The 22,583-nt window shown below is 42.1% G+C and overlaps 1 protein-coding gene across 2 annotated transcripts; it reads left to right on the top strand.

Moving 5' to 3' along the window:
* Positions 1-2,503: 2,503 nt before the first annotated feature.
* Positions 2,504-21,016, top strand: MAN1B1 (mannosidase alpha class 1B member 1). 2 transcript variants are annotated; one of them, XM_065695941.1, is made up of 13 exons: positions 2,504-2,730; positions 4,749-4,857; positions 5,826-5,962; positions 6,741-6,901; positions 8,906-9,015; positions 9,766-9,951; positions 12,092-12,240; positions 12,856-13,044; positions 14,139-14,329; positions 15,738-15,858; positions 16,845-17,042; positions 17,409-17,540; positions 18,429-21,016. In XM_065695941.1, the coding sequence occupies exons 1-13, from the start codon at positions 2,596-2,598 to the stop codon at positions 18,630-18,632; spliced, it is 2,022 nt and encodes a 673-aa protein (XP_065552013.1). In that variant the 5' UTR covers positions 2,504-2,595; the 3' UTR covers positions 18,633-21,016. The 2 variants fall into 2 exon arrangements, with proteins under 2 accessions (XP_065552013.1, XP_065552014.1); XM_065695942.1 differs by having other exon boundaries at positions 9,766-9,879.
* Positions 21,017-22,583: the final 1,567 nt, after the last annotated feature.

Here is a 22,583-nt window from a genome sequence, read left to right on the forward strand (position 1 = left end):
TTTCTATGTGTCTGTCTATGTTTCTTGTCCATGAAGAAAATACACTTGTTGTCTTTGTTCCTATACGTCATGGGTGCTGTCAGCACGGCTGCAGGACACTGCGTGTCACTGATGGCCTGGCTGGAGTGCCCCTGCTGCAGAGGTACAGGGGGATGTGGGACTCAGCAGAGGGTAACTCCTGATGGGGTTTGACATTGTGGATGTATTATTTTCATCAGGAAAGAGAAGATTTTTCTTGACTGCATTGCTGTTTGTTTGGTGGGGTTTTTTTTCAAGCTTTTAAACACAGAATACTGAGGAGAGAGAGTTTCATTGTGGCTGGTCTGTGCTTTTCCTTTCTTTAAAGTAGAATTGAGCAATCTGAATCTGAGTCAGGCTTTCACAGCTGCTCTGTAGGTTATGAGCACTCACTGTAACGCAGCTTTTGCTTGGCTTCCCAGTGACAGCACTTTTAAAACTGAGCTTTATTTATAGAACAATCTTTGGTGGAAGTTGGTATTTTTTTCACGAATGACAGATCATCCTCTTTTGGGGGCTTAGTGCTGAACCCAGCAAGAGTCAGAAGTAGATATTCTGTCTTCCTTACCTATTTTGCTCCATCTTTCTCTCTTGGCACACCCGTGAAGGCTGCTGGGGTTTTAATATGTTTTTAAGCTACATGAACTAGTAGTTTCCTGTGATAGGAAAACAAACACTAAAAATAAATGCATGCTTCAGGCTTTTGTTAAATTGTTCCTCTACTTGTCTATGCAGTGTTTGCATCTGTCAGAATTGCTTGCTTGGGTTTTTCTGGATCATGAAGTGCTCAGAAAAGAACCCCAAATTTTCATTTTTCCTGTAAATCTGTTGTGGAGGTAGATTCCAAATGTAAAGGCTTATATGATGCATGTTAATTAAATAGTGAGACACAGCTGAAGGTGAATACAGTGACAGCACTTAAAGCCACTGCTTCAGTTCTTTACTTTTCCTGTTGGACTACAAACCCGATCTAGAAGTAATCATTATTACAAAACCAGTCATGTTGTGGCTCTCAATGTGTACATCACTAAAGAGTACTCCTCCCTATTCCTCTACACCCACTGGTAACATCCCTCCTCCTCTCTGGTGAAGATGCAGAGAACTATTTGCACAGGGATTGACAGCTGGGGGTCTGTAGGGACGGAAGGAGTTGCGTGGACAAGGGGACCCTGCTGAACACCAAAATTCAGTGCAGGATCTTATGGAAGGGTTGTTTACACAACTGCTTAAGTTGATTTTCACCCGCTCACATGCATCCTTTCACAGATTTCAGCTGTCTACTCTCAGGCCTGTGTTGTCTGCCCAGGACTCTGTGTGTGTGATGCAAGGGATGAGGGATGCCAGCTGTAAAGCATGTCTCTGGGGTTCTCACTGGTGAGTGATAATGACATTAGACAGCTCTTCTCTGTCTTTTCAGAATCAGTAGTTGTTTGGGGTTTTCCTTTGCTGTGCTCACTTCCCTGGCAGGCTGGCAGGAGGAGCAATGCTGTGGAACAGAGCTGATCCTCTTCTCAGGGTGCAGTGTCTGGAGCTGTGGCCTTACCTGAGCATGGTTCCCCAAGGTGGGTGGGGGCTACCCCTTCCTGAGCATGACCAGTTAAGATGCTACTGGAGAGGGTCCAGCAGAGACCAACAAGGATGATCAGGAGTTCTCATCAGGGTCTTCTCATCTCTCCGATGATAAGAGATTGCGGGAGCTGGGGCTGTTTAGCCTAGAGAAGAGTAGGCTGAGGGGAACCCATCAGTGCAGATCAGTGTCTCAAAGGTGGGTGCCAGCAGGATGGTGCCAGACTCTTTCCAGTGGTGCCCAGTGACAGGATGAGGAGCAATGGCCATAAACTAATACACAAGTGTCACCTCGACATGAGGAAGAACTTTCCTTTGAGGGTGTCAGAGTCCTGGCACAGGCTGCCCAGGGGGGTTGTGGAGCCTCCTCTCTGGAGCCGTCCCAAACCCACCATGGACACGTTCCTGTGTGACCTGCCCTGGGTGGCCCTGCCCTGGCAGGGGGTTGCACTGCCTGATCTCTAGAGGTCTCTTCAACTCTAACGGTTCTGGGATTCTGTGATGAGGGGAGTGTGGAGGCCCTTCTCTGGTCAGAATGTTTTCCCTGAAGACCTTCCACATGCACATTTCAGTTTATGTTTCTTTCATGCCAGTATTTCTGTGACTGGTCTGTACATTATAGTCTCACAACACAGAGGAAAAGCGAGCGGCTCCCAGCCTCTCCTTCCATCCCATTTCCTGCCCAGGCAGCTGAAGTGTTGCTGGGCAGGGCCCTCACAGTGAGACAGGTGAAGTGAGGGACAGCAAGCGGAAAGAGCAAGAGACACTCAGCCCCAGACAGCCCTTGCCCTCCGCCCGAAAGCGGTGCCCGTGCCAGGGTATCCGGTGGCTCCATCGGAGCTGGCATCAGCCAGGCTCCAGCTTCCCCTTCCCCACGCCTGCCGCCGCCATAGAATCCCGGAAGTGCTCCCGGCCTAGAGCGGAGCCCGGAAGCGGCCGGGAGGAGGCGCGGCGATGGCGGCCGGCGCGCGGGGCGGTGGGCGGGCAGGCTGCGGGCCCTGAGGCGCCGCCATGTACTCGGCTGCTGCCGCCGCCGCTCCGCCTCGCCGGGACTTCATTTCCGTCACCCTCAGCCCGGCGGAGGCGGCGGTGGGGGCCGGCGGCTACAACAACAGCAAGGCCTGGAGGCGGCGCTCCTGCTGGCGGGTGAGGGCGGGGCCCGCGTCGTGAGAGGGGCCCGGCCTGGCGCGGGGGGGGGCCGCAGGGAGGTGGTGGGCACCCCCGGCTGGATGCAGGGGGGAGCAATGGGGAAGCCGAGTTGGGCTGGTGGGGGTGCGGGGCGGACGGTCAGGAGTGCCCCTGCCGCTGGGCTGTGTGCGGAGGGTCCTGGCTTGGCCCCGCCCTCCCCGTTCTGAGTTGTTTATGGGGCCGGGGCTGTGGGCGCTTGACGATGGGGGTGCCCTGGTCTTTGGGGAGGGCGGGCCCGTGGCGAGGGCCCTGCTCTCGGTAGTGCTGGGTGGCAGCTCCCTGCCTGGCTGGGGTTTGTGGGGCACAGGTTGAGTGAGGGTGCTCGAAGTCACAGCTTAAGTTTTTGCAACAGAGCTGGCGGGTGGACACGGTGTGTGCTTGAGGGGAGCCCTGCCGTCTGCTAGTGGGCATTTGAGAGGCAACACTGTAGTCTCCGGGCGCGGGCGGAGTGGGGAGATGTGGTCTTGGTGCCCTTGCCCCAACCTGTTTTGGGGCTTGAAGCCCTGTCCTCTGCCCTGGGAGAATAAAGGGAAGGGTTGTGCTTTCTGCGAGAAGACTTGAGTGTGAGGAGCAAAGCTCCAGCAAAGCTGTATGGAAGTGACCTTCTTGCCACTTGGGGGTGAGAGTTGGGCAGGCAGCTTTACCACAGTGGGAGTCTTAGGCTGGAGAGGCAGGGTGGGAAAATATGAGTAAAAAGGACAAGAGAACCCTTCCTTTTATCCTTATTCCTTGTTGGCAAAAAAAGTAAGATGGTGGTAAATACCCTCATGTATTTTTGCCTCATTCCTACCCACCCCAAGACACCACAGTCAATGCCTCTTTTCATATCCTGCCCTGAAGAAATAGGGCTGCTGGGTTTCAAGCATCCTTCTGCAACTGGGAGATGATAGTATGGTTTGCCATGCAGATGGAGATGAAGGTGCAGGAGTGGGATCAGCATCTTGCTGATGGGTGCCTAGGGCAGTGTTTACAGGGTTACTGTACTGCTGGCACTGTGGGAGGACATCAGGAAATGTGAGTTGTGGGGCTTGGCAATGTGAGTACATGGACAGTTCTTCACTGAGGACTGTGGGAAGTGCTGTGGGGTGTACAGTGGTTTGTAGGGAACTGCAGGTTGTTCCCAAGTGTAGTGTTGGACTGAATCACACTCTCTGTATGCCAGAACCAGTAATTACAGGCAAAATGCTTCTCTGGGGAACATTGATAAAACTGTTAGAAAACTAACAAAATGGTAATTTAGCAGTTAACCATTAATTCTGACTGCTCTCTTTCTCTAAATGGAAGAAACTTTTCTATTAGGCTAATGTAGCATTTGCTGTCTGACTTTTAGTGATTTTGTTGTATATACTTCAGTTTTGAAAACACATTTTTGCCCAGGACTAAACTTGAAAACATTGTGGTTTTGTCTTGTCAGTTTTTCTGTTGGTTTATTTAATTTTCATGTTGCGTCTTTGACAGTTCCTTTTGTGTCTGTCAGAGGCAGGAGGCCTGGTAGTCTGCCTGTCCTGCGATTGGTACTTAGCCTGTTGTGAGTCTTTCTTCTTTGCCGCAGTAATGTTTTTAGGTTTTGTACCACTTTCTCCCGTTTCTTATTTTGCACGTGTGTTCTGCAGCCAGAGGGAGGAAAGAGGCTTTTGGCTTGTTTCCCATGACACCTGGGCAGATGCACAGGTCAGGCAGTGGAGATTGCAGTGGAACTCAGCAGACTGGGTGATGCTCTCTGGGAGTCTCAACGTTTGGCAGTCTCTGAAGTTCTTTCAGCAAGTGGCTCTGATGTTTCTCTGAACCTGCTGTGCTGTATGCTAGCATGTTATATTTTTGTTTTCTCTTACCATCAAAGAAAATAAGCAATGGATGTCCGCAGTTGGAAGTAGAGGGTGAAATTAAACCTACTCAGTTTTGTGTTTATTTTTGACTGAGTAGGATCTTTATGCCATATTAAATATTCTTCCTCTTACTTATTTTCTCTCCTAAAGAAATGGAAGCAGCTGTCTCGACTGCAGCGGAGTGTAATCCTCTTCCTGTTTGCCTTCTTGGCAGTCTGTGGCTTCATTTCATACACAAGCATGGGGGAACCATGGAAAAGTAGGTGTCCTGTATAGCTTGGAATTACGGAATGCTGTGCTCTATTTAAAAGATTGTTGTAGTTCTTATCACTAGTTTTTATTTTTATTGACAATGACTGGCTGTATCAATTAAATAGCAGGATTTTATGGTTGGATGACTGGTTTCTACTTAATCAGAAATACTCTTCAGCTGCCCTTTCATGGTTTATCTTGACTAGAGTAACATCTTGTTTTAGTTGGTGAAGATTTGGAGGATGAGGGTGGGTTTTTTTATGTTTTGTGTGTAGATATTGGTAACCCAAATCTAAACAGTAGAATAAGATCATAGAATCATAGAATGGTTTGGGTTGGAAAGGACCTTAAGATCATCTAGTTCTAACCCCCCTGCCATGGGCAGGGACACCTCGCCATGTCACCCAAGGCTCTGTCCAACCTGTCCTAGAACACTGCCAGGGATGGAACATTCACAGCTTCCTTGCGCAGTCCATTCCAGGCCTTCACTACCCTTACAGTAAAGACCTTCTTCCTTATATCTAACTTAAACTTCCCCTGTTTAAGTTTGAACTCATTACCCCGTGTCTGATCACTACAATCCCTAATGAAGAGTCCCTCCCCAGCATCTTTGTACGGCCAAGATAATCCTCTCTTGGCTTTGATTGTACGTCAGATCAGAAATTCCAAGCTTTTCTACAATACAAAGGTACAATCAAAGTACCTTTGATACTCTCTTACTGCCTGTATTGAGAAGCTAAACCAACAGCAGTTACTAAAAAGCATGTGTCTTTTAGCATCCCCCTTGTATGTTAGGGAGAGTGTTAATATCAGCAGACACTTTGTACCAAACAATTAGTGTGTGTCATTCAGTGTTTTGTGAATGGAAAGACTTTTTGGATGTGCATGTAGTATGTGAATGCAGAAAGCTGTTGTGCATTTCTGGCCAGAGCCTAAACTGTCGATTCCTTGTGCTGAGCAGTTTTGTGTGTTTAGGTATAACAAGCAAATTGTCGGACAATCAGAATTCAGAACCAGAAATTCCTGGATTAAAGCTGGCAAATCCAGCTGTTCTACCAGCACCCCAGAAAGCAGATGCCAACCTTGGAGACTACCCAGAGCTTTCACCACAGGTACTATGAGAAGAAATGAGTTTTATAAAGCTGCCAAAGAGTTTGTGAAAGCTGTAAATAGTGCTTGGTTCCAACGGCTGTTGAAGAGAAACAAGTTACAATTTGCAATAAAAGTCTGTTCTGAGTGTAATGCTCTCCATTCAGGAAGGCCTTTGGTATAGTATTTCTTGGCTTTACCTTTTTATATTTAAGTGTTCAGTATACTATTTCTTAATCACTGATATATGTAGGAAAGCCAGGACTTCAGGTCACAGTGACCTCTTACTTGAGGCTTTTCTTTCCTGCTATGATTAATTTGTTTGGACTTGGATGTCAGTGAGGAGCCTAAACAGAGTTGTGCCTGAATATGAGACATAGGATACAGTGTCACACTGAACTAGGACAGCTTTTCTGGTCGCCTGAAAAATAGCAGCAAATAGAACAGATGTTACAGGTTTTGGAGGGTTACATTTTGGGGGGGGGTGCGATGGGAAGTAGGCATGAACTAACTGTGGATTAGTGGAGTAGAGGACTCATGGCTAATGTAGAGCATAGCAGTAGAGGTAGTTTAAAAATAAATTATCAGTGTAAACTTAACTGGATAATTTTACCACAAGTTTAGAACAAACAAACCCCCAAGGTCTTTAATGTACCTTCTGTTCAGGTGCATGCTGATACTATATTAAAATCAGATTTATCTGAAGTTATGTTTAACACTGGAATGCTGTTGATTTGTGTTTGAAATTTCACCATCTCTGTAACGTAACAAGCAAAATTTTTTTTTTTTCCATTTTGTCAGAAGCCGCCAAAACCTCCCCATGTTCGGCGTGGTCCTTCCAATCTCCAAATCAAGCCAGCATGGAAGGATGTGAGGCTGAATACCCGACATGGCAGCAGCAGGGTTGTAGAAGAGCTGATTCAGGCCAATAAAGAAGAGAAAACAGAGAAATCTGTTATCAGGTAGAAATGTTTCCAGCAGGCTACAGTGCTCTCCCTCCTCACCCCCACCCAGATCCATTGGCTATTGGAGTGAAAATTGTAGGAGCTCTTTGTTGCCTGGAGTTGATTTCTTTCCTGGAGAGGGCCTTTTTACAAGGGTAGTAACAGGACAAGTGGGAATAGCTTTAGGCTGAAAGAGGGGAGACTGTGATAAGATCTCAGTAAGAAGTTCTTCCCTGTGAGGGTGCTGAGGTGCTGGCACAGGCTGCCCAGAGAAGCTGTGGCTGCCCTGAGAAGCTGTGCCTGCCCCATCACTGTCAGTGTTCAAGACCAGGGCTTGGAGCAAGCTGCTGTAGTGGAAGGTGTCCCTGCCTGTGGCAGGGGGTTGGAACTGGATGAGCTTTAATGTCCCTTCCTACCCAAACCAGTCTGTGAGTCAGTGATTCTATGGTATATTTGTTCTCAGGTCTGGCCTGACAGCTGTTGATACTGCTAGGCTGATATATGTAATTTTGATGAACATGCAGCTTTTCTGGTTTTACTGTTTGAACCCCAGAGGTGCAGAAGATTTGGAGCTCTACAAGACTGTATTTCTAATGCACTTGGATATTCCTAATGCTTGGGAGAATTCTCAGTGACTGTAGGTTTCCGCCATTTGTTTTGTTGTAAATATTAATGAACCACTATCAGTCCATTAGTACTCACAGGTGTCTGTGTCCTGGGCCAGACTTAAGCAATTACACCAGTGCCAGTGCTACTTATGGGTATGATGCCACTAAACACTTGGGCTTAAGCCGAAGTTCAACTGGCAGAAGCTGTACGTGTGTGTATGTAGTTGTATGCATGTAGCTGTACATGTAGGCTTACTCCTTTCTTACAAAAGATTAAGTTCAAAGACCCCTTATGCATATACAGTAATATCTTTTACAGAGGGTCTATGATGCCATATTATATTTATACAAAATTATTCCTGAAGATATTATTGTTCTAAATCTTTTGATTTGGGAATAACTGAAGGGATGTATCTTGGATATAGAAAAGATTATTACATGTTCAGCAGAATTTCTTAAGATTTGGAACACTAGGCTTGGTTTTTTATTATATTTGTGTCCTTTTCAGCACTGGCACAGCTGAGCTGATCATAGCATTAGAACCATGCCTACATCAGCATTTTGGCTGCTGGTATCTGAAACCTCCCAGAATGACTTTGCTTTATTCCTACAGCATAAGCAGAAGCTTATGAGCTAAGCTCATAGAGTTAAATGGCAGGCAACAAGAAAACTTAGGAGAGCAATGAAAGCATAGTGAAGACTAGTTACAAATTTAAATGATGAAAGTGAGAAATGAAATGATATGATTTATGTAAGTCATAAGGTGTGCTGACTGTAAGCAACAGACTTCAGAGGTTCTATAAGCCTGGCTCCCTTAGGAGGCATATTATGAACTCAAAGGCAACACACCTGTATATTAAACAGCAAGGTTGAGATCGTTTCATCTTGATACAAATTTGACTTGGCTTGAAGTCAATTCTGAAAGACTTTTCCTTCAGGAGATTCTTAATATAACCCTGTAAGAACTGATACATGCATCTATGGTGGTAGGGACAGCTGTGAACCCCTTGGTAGTAAAGCAGGTGTTTTAAGTGGCTTGTCCTTTGTGCTTATTCGTGATTTTTTGATGATGATTATTTGTGTGGTACCATTTAGTGTTTGTGCTTTTAATACACCATTCTCAAGTGTTTTAATTCTTTTTAGAAGTACTTTATTCATTGCCAAGATATTTAATGAAATTCCAAGAGCTTGTAAGATTTCTTAATCCAGTAAAATTTCTCTGGTGCAAATTTCTTTCTTTGAACTGAAAATTTTTCTAGTAGACAACATAGTTATTTTTATTCATGATACAAAATCCAACTCCTATTTTATCAAAGTATTGTGAGAAAAAGGAAATGCAGAAATAAGTCCCATTCATTTGCATGACTTTTCTGGGATCAGATTAAGTCTTAATTACAATCTCTTGGATTTGCAGTTGGAGAGGAGCAGTGATAGAACCTGACCAAAGCACTGAACCTCCTTCTAGTAAAAAAAAGGAATCAGAGAAACCTTCATCTATGGAACCTGAAGACCAGAAGGAACCAGGTAAACAGCACAGTTAATTATACCTTTATATCTGTTCACTTTTATGGTTGAAGTTGTGCAGTTCTTCCCCACACAAATCTGCTGTATTTATTTATTTTAATTAAAGGAAACAAAAAGTGTAGGAGAGGTGATTTACCTCAAACAGCCAAGCCTTTCAGTGTCCTCATTCCACCATTACAGTCTTCACTCCCACTCACCTTCAGAATCTGAAAATAATTTTAGTGACAAATCTTTGAAACATAGCCTCTGGAAGGAGGCAGACATTCCCATCTTTTACCCAGGGAAAGATATTCTGAAGAGAGAGAGCTTGAAGGGGACAGCTTCCTTTTTCAGCAGTGGTTTCCTTTTTTTTCTTCAAATACAGGGAAAGTGACTTCCTCCCTGAATCAAACTGTAACTATTTTTAGTGCTCAACACAAGGCTGTAGAAGCTGGTTTTGCACTTGCTGTCCTATGGAGTAAAGAGCCTGTTGTTCTGCTTTCTGGGTTCAGGCAGGGAAGTTCTGATATGATAAATGCAGCCTGTTATATATTTGACTCTTGCTAGCAGAAGATGTAAAGGGTTAGTTATACTGCTTGATGTTTCCCACTCAGTACTGGAAAGAATAACATGAGGATAGCTTTTCCATTACACCGATCATTGAGTTTGGAAGAAAGTTTATTTTGGGTAGAATGCAGCAAAATGGTGTCCAGTATAGCTGCATGACTCCCCTGCAGAAGTCTTGAGCAAGGTGCCATTTTCCTTTTGCAGTGCCCATAAATGACCGTCAGATGGCTGTGATAGAAGCATTCCGCCATGCATGGAAAGGATATAAGGAATTTGCCTGGGGCCATGATGAACTGAAGCCTTTGTCCAAGTCCTACAGTGAGTGGTTTGGACTTGGGCTTACCTTAATAGACGCCTTGGATACCATGTGGATTTTAGGCTTAAAAGAGGGTAACTATTTTTTTTTCCTCCTCCATATTTTTCCCTCCAAAAGAATTCCATATTTTCTGTTCAGGTAGTACAGTTCCGAGTTCTGAGGGGAACATTTATTATGTGTGGCCAATGAATTCAGTTTTTCTGTGAGGGTAAATACACACATAAACAGAAAAACAGTAAGTATAAAAATAAATTCCCTCCCCCCAACAACTATATTATAGGACACCATTTTTCTTGGAATAGCATTTTGAGCCAGAAAAGAAAGTATTTCACTGTTCCATTTCAACAGTGGGTATATCTGCTAGAAACTGAGGAACATACTAATAAGCCTCATGATTTTTTGCTTCTCTGCTAAGACCCTAGTGCTGTCCTTGTGCCCTTTAGTCTTGAGTAGCTCTGTAAGCTCCTAGGTTGTGTTTTATCACACCTAATATCAGTATTTCATGCCTGGATTTAAGAAAGTTGTTTCTGTAAGGAATCAAAGGATGGAAAAGGGGAGTGTTCAGTACCTCCTTCCAGAACTGTTCTCGTCTCTGTGGTTTTTTCACACTTATTCTGGAAGTGGTTGTGTTAGAAGACTTTCAAACCTATTTTAAAAACTTAGTAAAAGGTGCTGCAATTCTTTTGCAAAAAAGTTGCTTAATCAGTAGTTCAGAGGGGGGTTTTGTTGTTGGTTGGTTGGGTTTTTTTCTTTGCTTGGTTGATTTAATGTAGTGCAGGGGTTTTTTTTTAGTGGTAATTTAAAAATTTCTGGAAGTGCATTATTTAACCTTGGTAGATGGCCACCTCTGTCAGCTTGTATTGATAATGCAGTTTCTTATGTCAGCATAGGAAGAACAGAGCTGCTCACAAGGGGGCAATAATAAGACAAAATTTTCATGGTTCTGTCTCTCCTAACTTTGAAGTTTGTGTAAAATATTAAATCAAATGAAAACTCCGTATTATGTATCTGCAGCTGTAGTCCTGAGCAGCCTATCTTAAAGTTTCACCACGCTGACAGTGTGCTGCTATTTGTTTTTCCTCATAAAAAGCTAATGATTAACTGCATAGAGCTTTTAAAATAAATTATTAGTAATTTAGCTGTGTTGAAAATGAGTTCTTCTGATTGTCTTAGAGAGCTCCTGGGATTCTTCTGAACAACAAATGCTATATAGATGAAAGTTAATCTTTCTTACAAGCTGGTAAATGCTGATGCTTTTGTGAAAGAGGAACTTACATTTTCTGTTGTGCTACTGGATAGTGCTGGCATCTGACAGCAGAGTTTCTGCTGTGGTTCTCAGTGGACTAACATCTAGTATTTACCCAACATCCAAGACATTTTTTCTCATGGGGACACAGAGGCATCTTTTTGCTTTAGAGTTAAGCTCCTGTGGAATGCTTTCCATTTCTGGGAAGCTGATGATTCTTCTGCAGCTGCTCACGAGTAGGAGTTCCTGGAATGTGTGAGAGTTTGAGATAGCTTAGTCTTCACAGTTACAAGGCGTGAGCCAACTCATCTGCACGATGGAGTTAGCCCCAGTGCAATAATCACTGAGTGGTGCTGCTGCTGAACTGACTGTTGAGTCTAAAATGGGTTGTTTTGTCTTTTTTACATTCCTTTTTGAATTCGTAGCATGGTAAACAACTCTTTCTCTTTCTGCAGACTGTTGGGATTGTAGGGGTTAAGTGCTGAAGCAGGAGGCAGGCTCTCCAGGACATGGCTAGACTAAAGGCAGTAAGGGCTCTTAAATGAAAATGTTACCTGTTGCCTTGGTAGGTAACAGCTTTTGTTTAAAAAGATTTAATTAAAAAGTTCATAAGGCTGTTGTGGAAGTATAACGAATTCTCTTGACAAGTCAAATGGACAGACTTGGACGATGTCAATTTCTGGACTATTTTAATAAGTCCTCAATTTCTTCTTTTTTTAAACTACTAGGAACTCTATTTTCCTAGGTATTTCTGTCTTTGCATCTGTCTTGTATACTGAGTAAGAATTAAGCCAGTGGTAGTCAAACTCCTTCCAGCATGTGCTCTTCATTTTAGTTTTCCATCTAAAATGGTGATCACTCTAGATAGATATAAGTAACTGTCATGGATATGTGGAGTACTAATACCTCTAGTCTAGTTTCTGGAACATGCCAGAGGTTCATAACTGAACTACTTTTATACTTTGCAGAGTTTGAAGAAGCAAGAAAATGGGTAGCAAACAATTTAGTATTTGATAAAAATGTGGATGTGAACCTTTTTGAGAGCACCATTCGTATCCTGGGGGGCTTGCTGAGCACCTATCATCTCTCCGGAGATAGCCTCTTCCTGGAAAAAGCTGTGAGTGACTAGTTTTACAAGTGGAACTGGATTATGTATTCCACATTGGACAGAGTTGAGGGAGTATTCATCAAAAAGCTAAATGTTGCTCTTTTTTGACAGTTTCATTTTTAAAGTGGTGGGGAAGGGATTTACCATTATTCCTTTAAGCCTGTGCTTCTTTTTGCTCTCTGGATAACTTCTGATCTGTGCTGTATCAGGTATTATTATATGCCTGTTCTTCTGTTGATGAAGAGCTGGGCATAATAAAGTTCATAAAACACAAAAAGAAATAAATGGCAAAGAGTGATAGTTGTCATTTGTCACCTTTTCTACGTGTCTTAAGAGCATCAGTCACGTCTTTAGACTGCCTAGGTGAAGTCGATGACTTCAAAATTACATCACATTGCATAGGGATTGCAGACTCAGATGAGGCATGGTAGAAACAAGGTAGAAAGTCTGTAGTCATTATTATGAAGAAATCCATAACCCTTTTTAATTCTTGGCTTTCTTCTACCATATAAAACTAAGCTGCTGTTCTCTCTTTTTTGCTCTGCTTGGTGGAAGCAAATCTAAAGGGGTGTGTGTGTATTTGTTCATTTGTTGTTTTGTCCTGGTTTTTTGGGTTTTCTTTAGAAAGACATTGGGAACAGGCTTATGCCAGCATTCAAGACCCCCTCCAAGATACCATATTCTGATGTCAACATTGGCCGGGGCACTGCACATCCACCTCGCTGGACATCTGACAGCACTGTGGCAGAGGTGACCAGTATTCAGCTGGAGTTTAGGGAGCTCTCTCGTCTCACTGGTGATCAGAAATTCCAGGTATGGAAGAATCAGTTGATGTTTTTCTGTTTTTCCACCACTCTATAGCTCCACCACTGACTCTCCATCAATACACATGGTCTCTGTAGTCTGTAAGTGATAAAAGAGCTGTGAAACGCTAGATGAGGGAAGGAAGAGAATCAGTGAATTTCCAATTATTGTCTTAAATATAAAAAAAGGAGTAGTGGAGGTGAATTTTTTTTCATCAGAAACAGATTTTGATTTACAAAAAAACCCAACAAAACACCAACCAACAACCAACAACAAAACCCGAAACAACAACAGCAAAACAAACAGCAAACTCAGACCACAACAAAATGAGAGCAGATGCCATCCTCCCCCTCTCCCAGCCCCCCAGTTTTTTCTCATTGACATTTTTGTTTAACACTAGGTTGTCAGATTTTGAGAAATTAGGTTCCCCTGAGTAGGGGACTATGAAAATTCCTTTTTTAAGTTGTTAGAGTCCTGTGAGCCATTTCTTGATGTCATTATCTAAATACAAAGAACAAAACCGTAGTGTTGCTATCCAAAGAAGTCAAATGTGTTTCACTAGGTAAGGGTCTGACAGCAGGTCAAGTATGATGAAAAATTAGTTGAAATAAAAATAATTCCAGAGAAAATGATATTTTCCACTCTTCTTTTGTTTGGTCAAGTTGTTTTATTGTTTTAAACTCTATCCACAGCTCAAGTTTTGAAGACTGCAGTTATTTAAGGAAACTTTAGCTATTGTTTGTTTCATGTAGTTATTACTTTATCTGGACTTCTGTTTTGCAAATACGAGTAAGTCACATCACAGTCCTTTGCCATAGTACTGGCTTTCAAGTGGGCTTACTTGATGGAAAGGAAATAGTTTAATTATTTCAGAGTACTTAAATGTACCCAGAACTTCGTGATTTGAAAGCCAGAAAGTTTTAAATCCTGTATATAATATATTGCATAAAATCCTGTATGTAATATATTGCATAAGCTGAACTTAAGGTCCCTGATGGTAATTTGAGGAAGAATAGTTAAAGGTTTGTTACTGGCCTGAAGTACAAGCCACAATTTTGTGCATCATTTATTCCTGTAATTCAGATTTTCTGTTTGTCTTTTAGAAAGCTGTAGATGAGGTGATGAAGCATGTTCACACCCTCTCAGGGAAAAATGATGGACTAGTGCCTATGTTCATAAACACAAACAGCGGGCAGTTCACTCACTTGGATGTCTATACTCTGGGAGCCAGAGCTGACAGCTACTATGAGTATTTGCTCAAGCAGTGGATTCAGGGTGGGAAAAAAGAAAATGAGTAAGTTCTTTCTGCTTCTCATATTGGTGTGAGAATTGTGTGAGCTGTAAAACTTTCTGTCATAGTTTGCTACTTAAAGAAAAATAATGTATGTGCCCAACAGTCAACTGAAAATATCCTTGTTTTCCTTGTTTTTAAAAGCAAGCTAAGCAATCAAGAGGAACCTGTGGTAGCTTGGTGAGAGTTAGGCTTAGTCTCAGAACTTCTCCTTCTCAGAAAATTTTTCTTCACATTAGATGTGAGGAGTTTTACATGGAGGAGAATTAAGTCTTTGCAAAGAATAATCAGACACTTCTGAAGTACTGATGGTACTTAATTTCACCAGCCGTGTGTTTCCCCTTGGTCTGTCAGGGAAAGGTGAGTCTTACAAGATGGTTGAGGTGGGAGATATAATCCATAAGGAAAAACTTCCCTTCAGAAAAAGAGAAGTCTGAAGTTTGATGTTTGTGTAAACTTTGCTTTAGGTCTCTTACGTTTCTTTTATCTGCACTGGATAAATAAAAGAAAATGTTTGCAAGGAGCAGAGGAATTAGAGGTATTGGAAAAGGAGGTTTCCTCCAAAACAAGATAGACAAAAACTGCTTGGATTTTTTTGCTTCTAAGCTAATTATGTTGGGCTTGTTCACATTGATGGATTTCATGCAGTGACATCATGTCTCTGTGAGGCATTTCTTTATATCTGAACAGGTGCATCTCTACAAAGAAAACTTGATCACTGCTATTCCCGAGCCATACCTCACTGTAAACAGACCATGGGACCATGAATGATCACATTTTGTGAATCTCGTTATGGAATTATTGAGCAGGTGTTTTTTTCTACATAAAAGTACCCTGAAACAAGGGAAATTCTAATGAAATACTGCGAAACAATGTTTCACAATGATAGTAGTCAAATATTGGGAAAGATTGCTCAAAATCATTGAATGTCCACCTTTGGATGGAGATACTATTGCATTTCTGGATGGAGAAACTAACAAAGTGCTATGATTAAATCTCAGGCAATCTGATCTAATTGGATCTGCTTCAGAGCAGTGTTGAAGTAGAGGCCTCCAAGAGCTCCTTACCAGCTGAGATTTTTCTCTTACTTCAATTACTGTACTTCTAAGCCTTCATGAAATAAGGTTTGGTTATTGCCTAGAAACATAGTTGGAGGTCTGTTTTCTTTGGTATTGAAATTTAGGGTTTACTTGAAAAGTAAACCAAATATTGCTAGATGGTAGTCATACCTAATTAATAGCCAGTTGGTGGTGACTTTGAAGGTCTTTTAGGTCAGTTTTCACATTTGGTCAAATATTGTTATTTAGACTGAAATAAGAGTCTCTGAAAGGATTGTGCTGAACATTATTTGTGACTAAATATGTTCTGACTGGGTATATGTGAGCCAACTGTGAATTATTTTAATTCACAGGCTGTTGGAAGACTATATGAGAGCCATAGAAGGAGTGAAACAGCATCTTCTTCAGAGATCGCAACCGAAGAAGCTTACTTTTGTAGGAGAACTTGCTCATGGCCATTTCAGTGCCAAGATGGTGAGAAGTACAGCTGCATTTGAAAAGCAATAGAAGAAAACAAAAACCACTACCAAAAAAAAAATCAACATGGGGACAGGCAAACGGAAAGCTTCTGTGCTGTCTTTCCCCCTTCCCTCCTCCCTAGATAGACACATATATAGCCAGTGTGATGGCAGTGCTGAGTAACTGAGATGAAGATGTTTTGTTCGAGGTGCCTGGAATGTGTGACATTCAGCTGGCTGTAAGAAAGAGTCTAGGAGAGCTGGTTGTGGGGATGGGAGCTAGTAGCATTCCAGTCTCTCTAGAACAGTGGTGCTCTTGCACCTTTGGTGCTCTAAATGTGTGAGAAGTAATAGCTTTTCATTATCCCAAATAACAAAGTTGAAAGAAGGAGGCAAGCTTTCAGATGGAGGTATGCTTGAAAGCTTATCAGTGTTTCCTGGTTTTATCAGTGGATCTGACTGATGATTTCTGGGAGGTGTTGTCTCTCTTACAGTAATGCTAAGGTGACTATTTCAGAATGAGGAAAATCTTCAGCTGACCTCTTGCCCTTCCCCAAAGCTGTGTTTTCTGACTCCCATCTCTAAGTTTAAAATTAAATGCAAAAGGTCAGTTTGTCCTTCACAATGTCCCTTTAGGTGTCTCTACTGAATAACCTGTAGGTGATTTTGCTTCATCAGTTTGTGTAAGATATGTACTTCTCATAAACCAAAAGACACTCTCTTCCCCCTTACGCTGACCTGAGACCTTCTGTCCAGAAACATAAAAACAGTCTTGTACTTCTTCCAAATTATTGATGTCTTTGGAATAGTGCTTCCTGCCTTGTGCTACATTGCGTCAGTGTGTTAAAAGGTTACCTTCACGTTCTTGGTGCCTGAAGTTGTGTTTTGAAGAAGATAATGAAGGGGGTAAAAAAAAAAAGACACACACAAATACCTGTTTGTTGTGTATTCTTTTTTTTTTTTTTTTTTTTTTTACTCAGTAAAGGTTGTCTTGTCTTGCAGGATCACTTAGTTTGCTTTTTGCCTGGTACTTTGGCATTGGGAGCTCACAATGGACTGACTGCAGATCATATGAAGTTGGCTGAAGCCCTTATAGAAACCTGTTACCAGATGTATGCTCAAGTGGAGACAGGCCTCAGTCCGGAGATTGTACACTTCAATCTTCATGCACAAAAGGGCCACAAAGATGTGGAAATCAAGGTGAACAGATAGCTGGCTGGAACTGTACTTCAGTGGTTCTTCTGTGTCTCTATTCTGTGGCTGAAACTCCCACCTGTGTATGGGGGATGTGCTTTGGTGTAGAGCAGCTTGTTCTTTTGCTGCCTTGCTTTCTGGATGCACCCTAGCCTTTGCCTTTAATTACCCCTGTAGTATATTTAGAAGCTGAGGTATGCATAATACACTCTTTGGAGTAGATGGATATGGGAATCACTATTTTTCTTCCTGGATACATCACAGAATCACAGAATTGTTAGGGTTGGAATGGACTTCTGGAGGTCATCTAGTTCAGCCCCCCTTGAGGAAATTCCATGTCTGAATTATTGCCTTTTTTCTTTCCTCTGGCAGCCTGCAGACAGGCACAACTTACTGCGACCAGAAACTGTGGAAAGCCTTTTTTATATGTACAGATTCACCGGTGATAAGAAATACCAAGACTGGGGCTGGGAAATCTTGCAGAACTTCAATAAATACACACGGGTAAGGTCAGCTTATAATGACCTTGTTCTGTCAGCACTGTGTTTGCTCACTTGCTCTCTAACAAGAACTGTGGTAACCTGTTATCTTTAAACAGTCATTAAAAACCTGCAGGGAAATTAGTAACAACACTCAGAAAAACTCAGTTCATGAAATGCCTTACTGTTTGAGATACACTACTTAGTACATTCAGGGATAGAACTAGCATTACATTGATTAAAAAGCAAAATGCAGAAGCTGCATGCAGACTACCAAAGTGTCTCTGTGTCCTCTTGGAAACTGTTAGAACCTCTACTGTGATCTTTTTTTGGAATTAAGAAGCTGAGGAGAACCTGGCTGTATTGAAAAAGCATTTGGTTGAAATTGCCACCACCCTGCCGCCCCCCCCCCCCAAAAAAAAGTTTGCCACAAAATGGTATTAATTCCTTAATAGAGGGATTTTTGTATTCATTCTGACTACAGTCTTGTGGAGATATAAGCACTCTTACATGCTGTAAAAGTGTGGCCTAGATGCCAGTGGTATCTATGGTCTGTACTTAAGAGAAATACGCATGGTACTTTGGCCAATTCTGATGCAGAAATTGCTCTAGTTACTTCCTGTACATTTGTCCAGAAGCTTCAAGGGCATGTTCCTTTTGCTGCCTCTTTAAATGAAGCATAAATAGACATTTTGTTTCATTTTAACCTCGTGGTTTCTTTTAAAATGTAGAGAATTTTTTCCATAACTGAAGTTTTACATGCAAATGAAAAACAAGCATTGAATGAAAAACATGCTGATCTGTTTCTTAGCGCTTATATTCTCCAAGTGCATCTGGATATTAAGAAATGAAAATAATTTAGATTGTCAAAATATACATTTCTGTTTTTTTTTTTTTTTTTTTTTGTGCACAGGTTCCTACAGGTGGTTATACTTCCATTAATAACGTCCAGAATCCCAGTAATCCAGAGCCACGAGATAAGATGGAAAGCTTCTTCCTTGGGGAAACGCTCAAATACATGTTTCTTCTGTTTTCAGATGACATAGACTTAATTAACCTTGACAAATATGTATTTAACACAGAAGCTCATCCACTCCCTATCTGGGTGCCAGCATAGACTGGGTGTCAGTAGACCTTCCAGTGGTGGCATTTTTATCTTCAAGTCACTTTACTATTCAGGGTTTGAGGAGAGATGCTATATTGCACCTTTTTTGGCTTAAATCAAACAAACAAAACCTTTAGGAAAGCATCTCTGGTTTGAAGAAGTCATGTCAGTCTTAAATGTAATCTCTGGTTCTTGGATGGATAAGCTGTGCCATACTAAGCTTGTTTTCCTGGTATTAATGATGTGGTTCACAGAATAATGGACCATGAAATGGGGCTCTAGTGAACCAGAACTCAACTTGCATCAGTCTTACTAAATACTCATTAAATACTGGGAATACAGCGAGTTGTCTGACAGCACAGGCTTGTTCCTGAAGAGAAGGAATAAGCCTACATGTGTCTGGTTTGCTCTGGATTCACTGAAACACTCGGTTACAGCACTGTTTCTTCATGCGAATATACAGTTTTTAAGGTGCTAAGTGGGATAAACCAAGAACTGTGACATTGTCCCAGGAGCAAAGCTGTCAGTATTGCTACTGATACTCTGATCTTCATTCCAACCTCCCCAGCTATGCTGCGTCATGTTGGAGGAAGCAGCAGCAAAGCATCTGTTGGACAGCATCTTAGTTTTATAGAGCACTTTGGCTGAAATGAATGATGGAAGAGAATTTGCTGCTGCTTTGGTTCAAAGTGGTATATAATTTTGTAGAGCTATTGCAGTTTTTTAACTTATCTGCAGGAATGAAGGAGATAATGTGAAACAGAAGTGAAACTACATGTGCGTTTTATATATTATTTGCATCAGTTAGACTCAGGTATTCTGACTGAAAGCTGCTTTCTGAGGTTGGGCACTGGGAAAGCTTGTTGAGCACATTAGGTATAATTCTAAGTCAGCTTTCTTCTGTCCCTTCCTGTTCAGATATTGCATTGTAAGGTGTTTGACAAAAAACAAGCTTACAAGTGTACAGCAGAGTTCATGTTATTCATCATTTTTGGACTGTGGAGAAATTCTCAAGGTTTTTTTGGTTGGTTTTTTTTTTTTTTCCTTGGGAGTATTTGGGTAGAAGTTTTTTTCAGAAGTAGTATTGAAAGCAGACAGTCCGAGTGTATTACAACAATTCCTGGTCCCAATAGAATCCGTGAAATCTGTTCAGTTGCTTGAAGACAAAGCAGATCCATTTTTTTAAGAATCTTATGGGAGCCCTGGGATCTTTCATTTTTATATGTGCAAATAGGTTTTACACTTTGGAAATCAGCTTTCTGTAGTGCTTTTCCTGTAGGTTTTGTAGCTACTTGGACAGTCCTGTATTCACAGATAAGGTCTCAGATATATGCTTATTTATTTTCAAGGTTGCTGTCATCAAAATGTCCTTTCTGCTCACTTTAATGGGAGAAGCATGAGGAACGCAGGTTGTGGTGGTGAGGTACATTCCCTCTAAATCTAGGGCTGCTACAGAAGCTAATGAAATCTGACTGTAATGGTTGGTTTTCTGTGTATTTGGTAGTATTTGTAACCTTTGATTTGTAAAGTAAGACACATTTTTATTTGTTTTATGCTTATCAGTTCTGTTTGCTGGTGTCAGAAGTTACTCTTGGGACCACTGTTTAAGTCTTTTAAAGAATATCATTCCATGTACTAATGATGGCTTATGGAAATGAAGAAATGCTACAAATTATTTAAATGCACCTTTTTGTGTTGTCAGAGGGACCTTGGAATTTGCAAGACATGACAAGTGTGTGCAGAATGTTAATGTTGCTCCAGTTCACATGCCACCAGTAACCCTGGAAATCAATTTCTCACATGTGCACTGGAATCCAGTAGCTGTAGCCTTTGTTCTCATAAGTGATTTGCTCCTAAAACTTTTGTTTTCCTTTGTAATAGTGAAGAAGGAAAATGCTGTTGAAAGATGGGAGGAACACCTTCAGTGTTTCTGTTTGTGGAGCAGGTTTGTGGTTCTGAGCTGAGTTTTGGCTAAAAGCTGGAGCCTCAAAACTGAAGATTAAAAAAATAGTAAAGTTAAACCCCCTGCTCAGTGAGACTGTCCAGGCCCTGCTGACTGGTGCTGCTTGGCCTGTGCCTTCCATTGGAGCTAGTACTGAACTAAGACTCAATGACGTTGCTGTGGATTGTAAAACTTGCAGAGTTTGGTGTTTCACCTTTAGGGCAGCGCTACTGAGGAAACAGATGTCTTAGAAAGTGGAGTATGTACAAATGCTCACCAAAACCCTTCAGTTGTTGAAGTCTTATACTAGTCTTAATGGAGTCAACTCTGCAAATGGGACTGTGTGAGTTTGTGTTATATGTTAGGTTTTTTTCACCTTCTGATTGGTTTGAGAGTAATAATTCATTCTGAATGAGTTGAAGGAGAGAAGAATAAATCATCACTTCCCCAAACACTTCTTGTCTTTTAGCTGAGCCTGTTTGTTCAACTACTGTCTTTCTACCTTATTCTTCATGGGATACTGAACCTCTTTGCAAAGTGGCTTTACTGTCCTTGTCCTTTAAATCCTTTAAATCTGAAGTTAAGATTGTTCAAGGCTCCTGTATCACATGTGAAATGGCAGAAACCTAAATAATCTGATAAAAGTCCATGTGCTTCTTCCTGTTCTTTTGCAAAGGTAATTTTAATTGCTTATTTACTTCTACTTCCTTAACATAATATTCTGTGTCAGATTAGTTGCTGAGCTTCACAGCCCATCTCAATTCCACTCTCTGCTCCCCCAGCACTACAGAAGCTTTGCATATCTTTGAAAGATTTTCTTTTGAGGACTCTGTGGTTCTCGGCCCCTGCAATTCAGGCTTTGGCTCAGTAATCCCTGTTGGTGTTTCAGTGTGCTGGTATGCTCCTTGTGCTTAAGGTGAATGTTGCAGAAATCACTTCAGCTAGTCATTCTGTCATTTTGCACAACGAGCTGCTGTGGTTTCTCTTCAAGAGCTTGAGTGCCTTTCCTAATTAAAATAAACCTATACACAATAACCCTGCTCCACCCAGCTATACTGTTCACTTATGCTTTCACTGAGAAACAGAAATGGGTACAAGCACAGCCATGTTGTGCTGCACAGCTGTGGGACTCTGAGAACTCACGTTCTGGGCTTTAAGGCACAGCTCAGGAAACAATACAGACCTTGCGCAAAGAAAATCCAGTAGATGGATGGGGCCACAGTTAGCATCTGATCTATGCACTTTCTGAGGACTGAAGTCTTACTGCAGGTTTTAGAAACTGGCAGTTTTGCAAGGTCCATGGCACTGGCTGATGTGAACCCTTCTGTGTTACATGTGGCTTTATCTTAACCATAACCTGGCAGAGCCACGGCCAGGTTGGACACAGGGGCTTGGAGCAACCTCCTGCTCTAGTGGAAGGTGTCCCTGCCTATGGCAGGGGGTTGGAACTGGGTGAGCTTTAAGGTGTCTTCAACACAAGCCAGTCTGGGATTCTGATTAGTGAGGATGTGGTTCCACTAACAAAGCGTTTTCCTTTGGGGACCGGAGTTTGACTAACTTAAGTCGTCCCTACATTGTCTTTCATTTGTACATGTCTGAAAGATCTGATAAATGGACTTCATCCATTCCTGCTCTTCCCTCCCCGTGCACTCCGCAGTGCTGATGGGAGCAGAACCTTTGGTCTTTTGTAAGAAGAGGGAAGAGATAAACAGGTTGTACGCAAAAAGGCATTTTGTTAGCACCCAAATATTGTGAAATACCGGTGACTGTCACTGTAGCTCAGAACAGTCACACTGTGATGGCCGAGAGGACCCAACAGTGCAAATCCTGCACACAAAGCCTTGTGTTTGAGCAGTGGAACAGAAGCTGAGGCAATGCTGTGAGTGCCAGTGTAAGTAATGTAAACCTCTGGGGATCTGGGAGGCTCCTCCACTAAGTCATAAAATCATTGCAAATGGATCAACTGAGGCAGCCAGTTGATTACAGGATTTAATACTTCTACACTTAAGCTAGTATTTATT

This window comes from Lathamus discolor, chromosome 15, assembly GCF_037157495.1.
Source record: "Lathamus discolor isolate bLatDis1 chromosome 15, bLatDis1.hap1, whole genome shotgun sequence".
Lineage (NCBI taxonomy): Eukaryota > Metazoa > Chordata > Aves > Psittaciformes > Psittacidae > Lathamus > Lathamus discolor.

Excerpts from the sequence above, each read along its gene's own strand:
- MAN1B1 (XM_065695941.1), top strand. The coding sequence starts at position 2,596 with ATGTACTCGGCTGCTGCCGCCGCCGCTCCGCCTCGCCGGGACTTCATT. Across the intron at positions 5,963-6,740 it reads ACCCAGAGCTTTCACCACAG|AAGCCGCCAAAACCTCCCCA; the intron begins GTACTATGAGAA and ends CCATTTTGTCAG. Across the intron at positions 9,952-12,091 it reads GATTTTAGGCTTAAAAGAGG|AGTTTGAAGAAGCAAGAAAA; the intron begins GTAACTATTTTT and ends TATACTTTGCAG.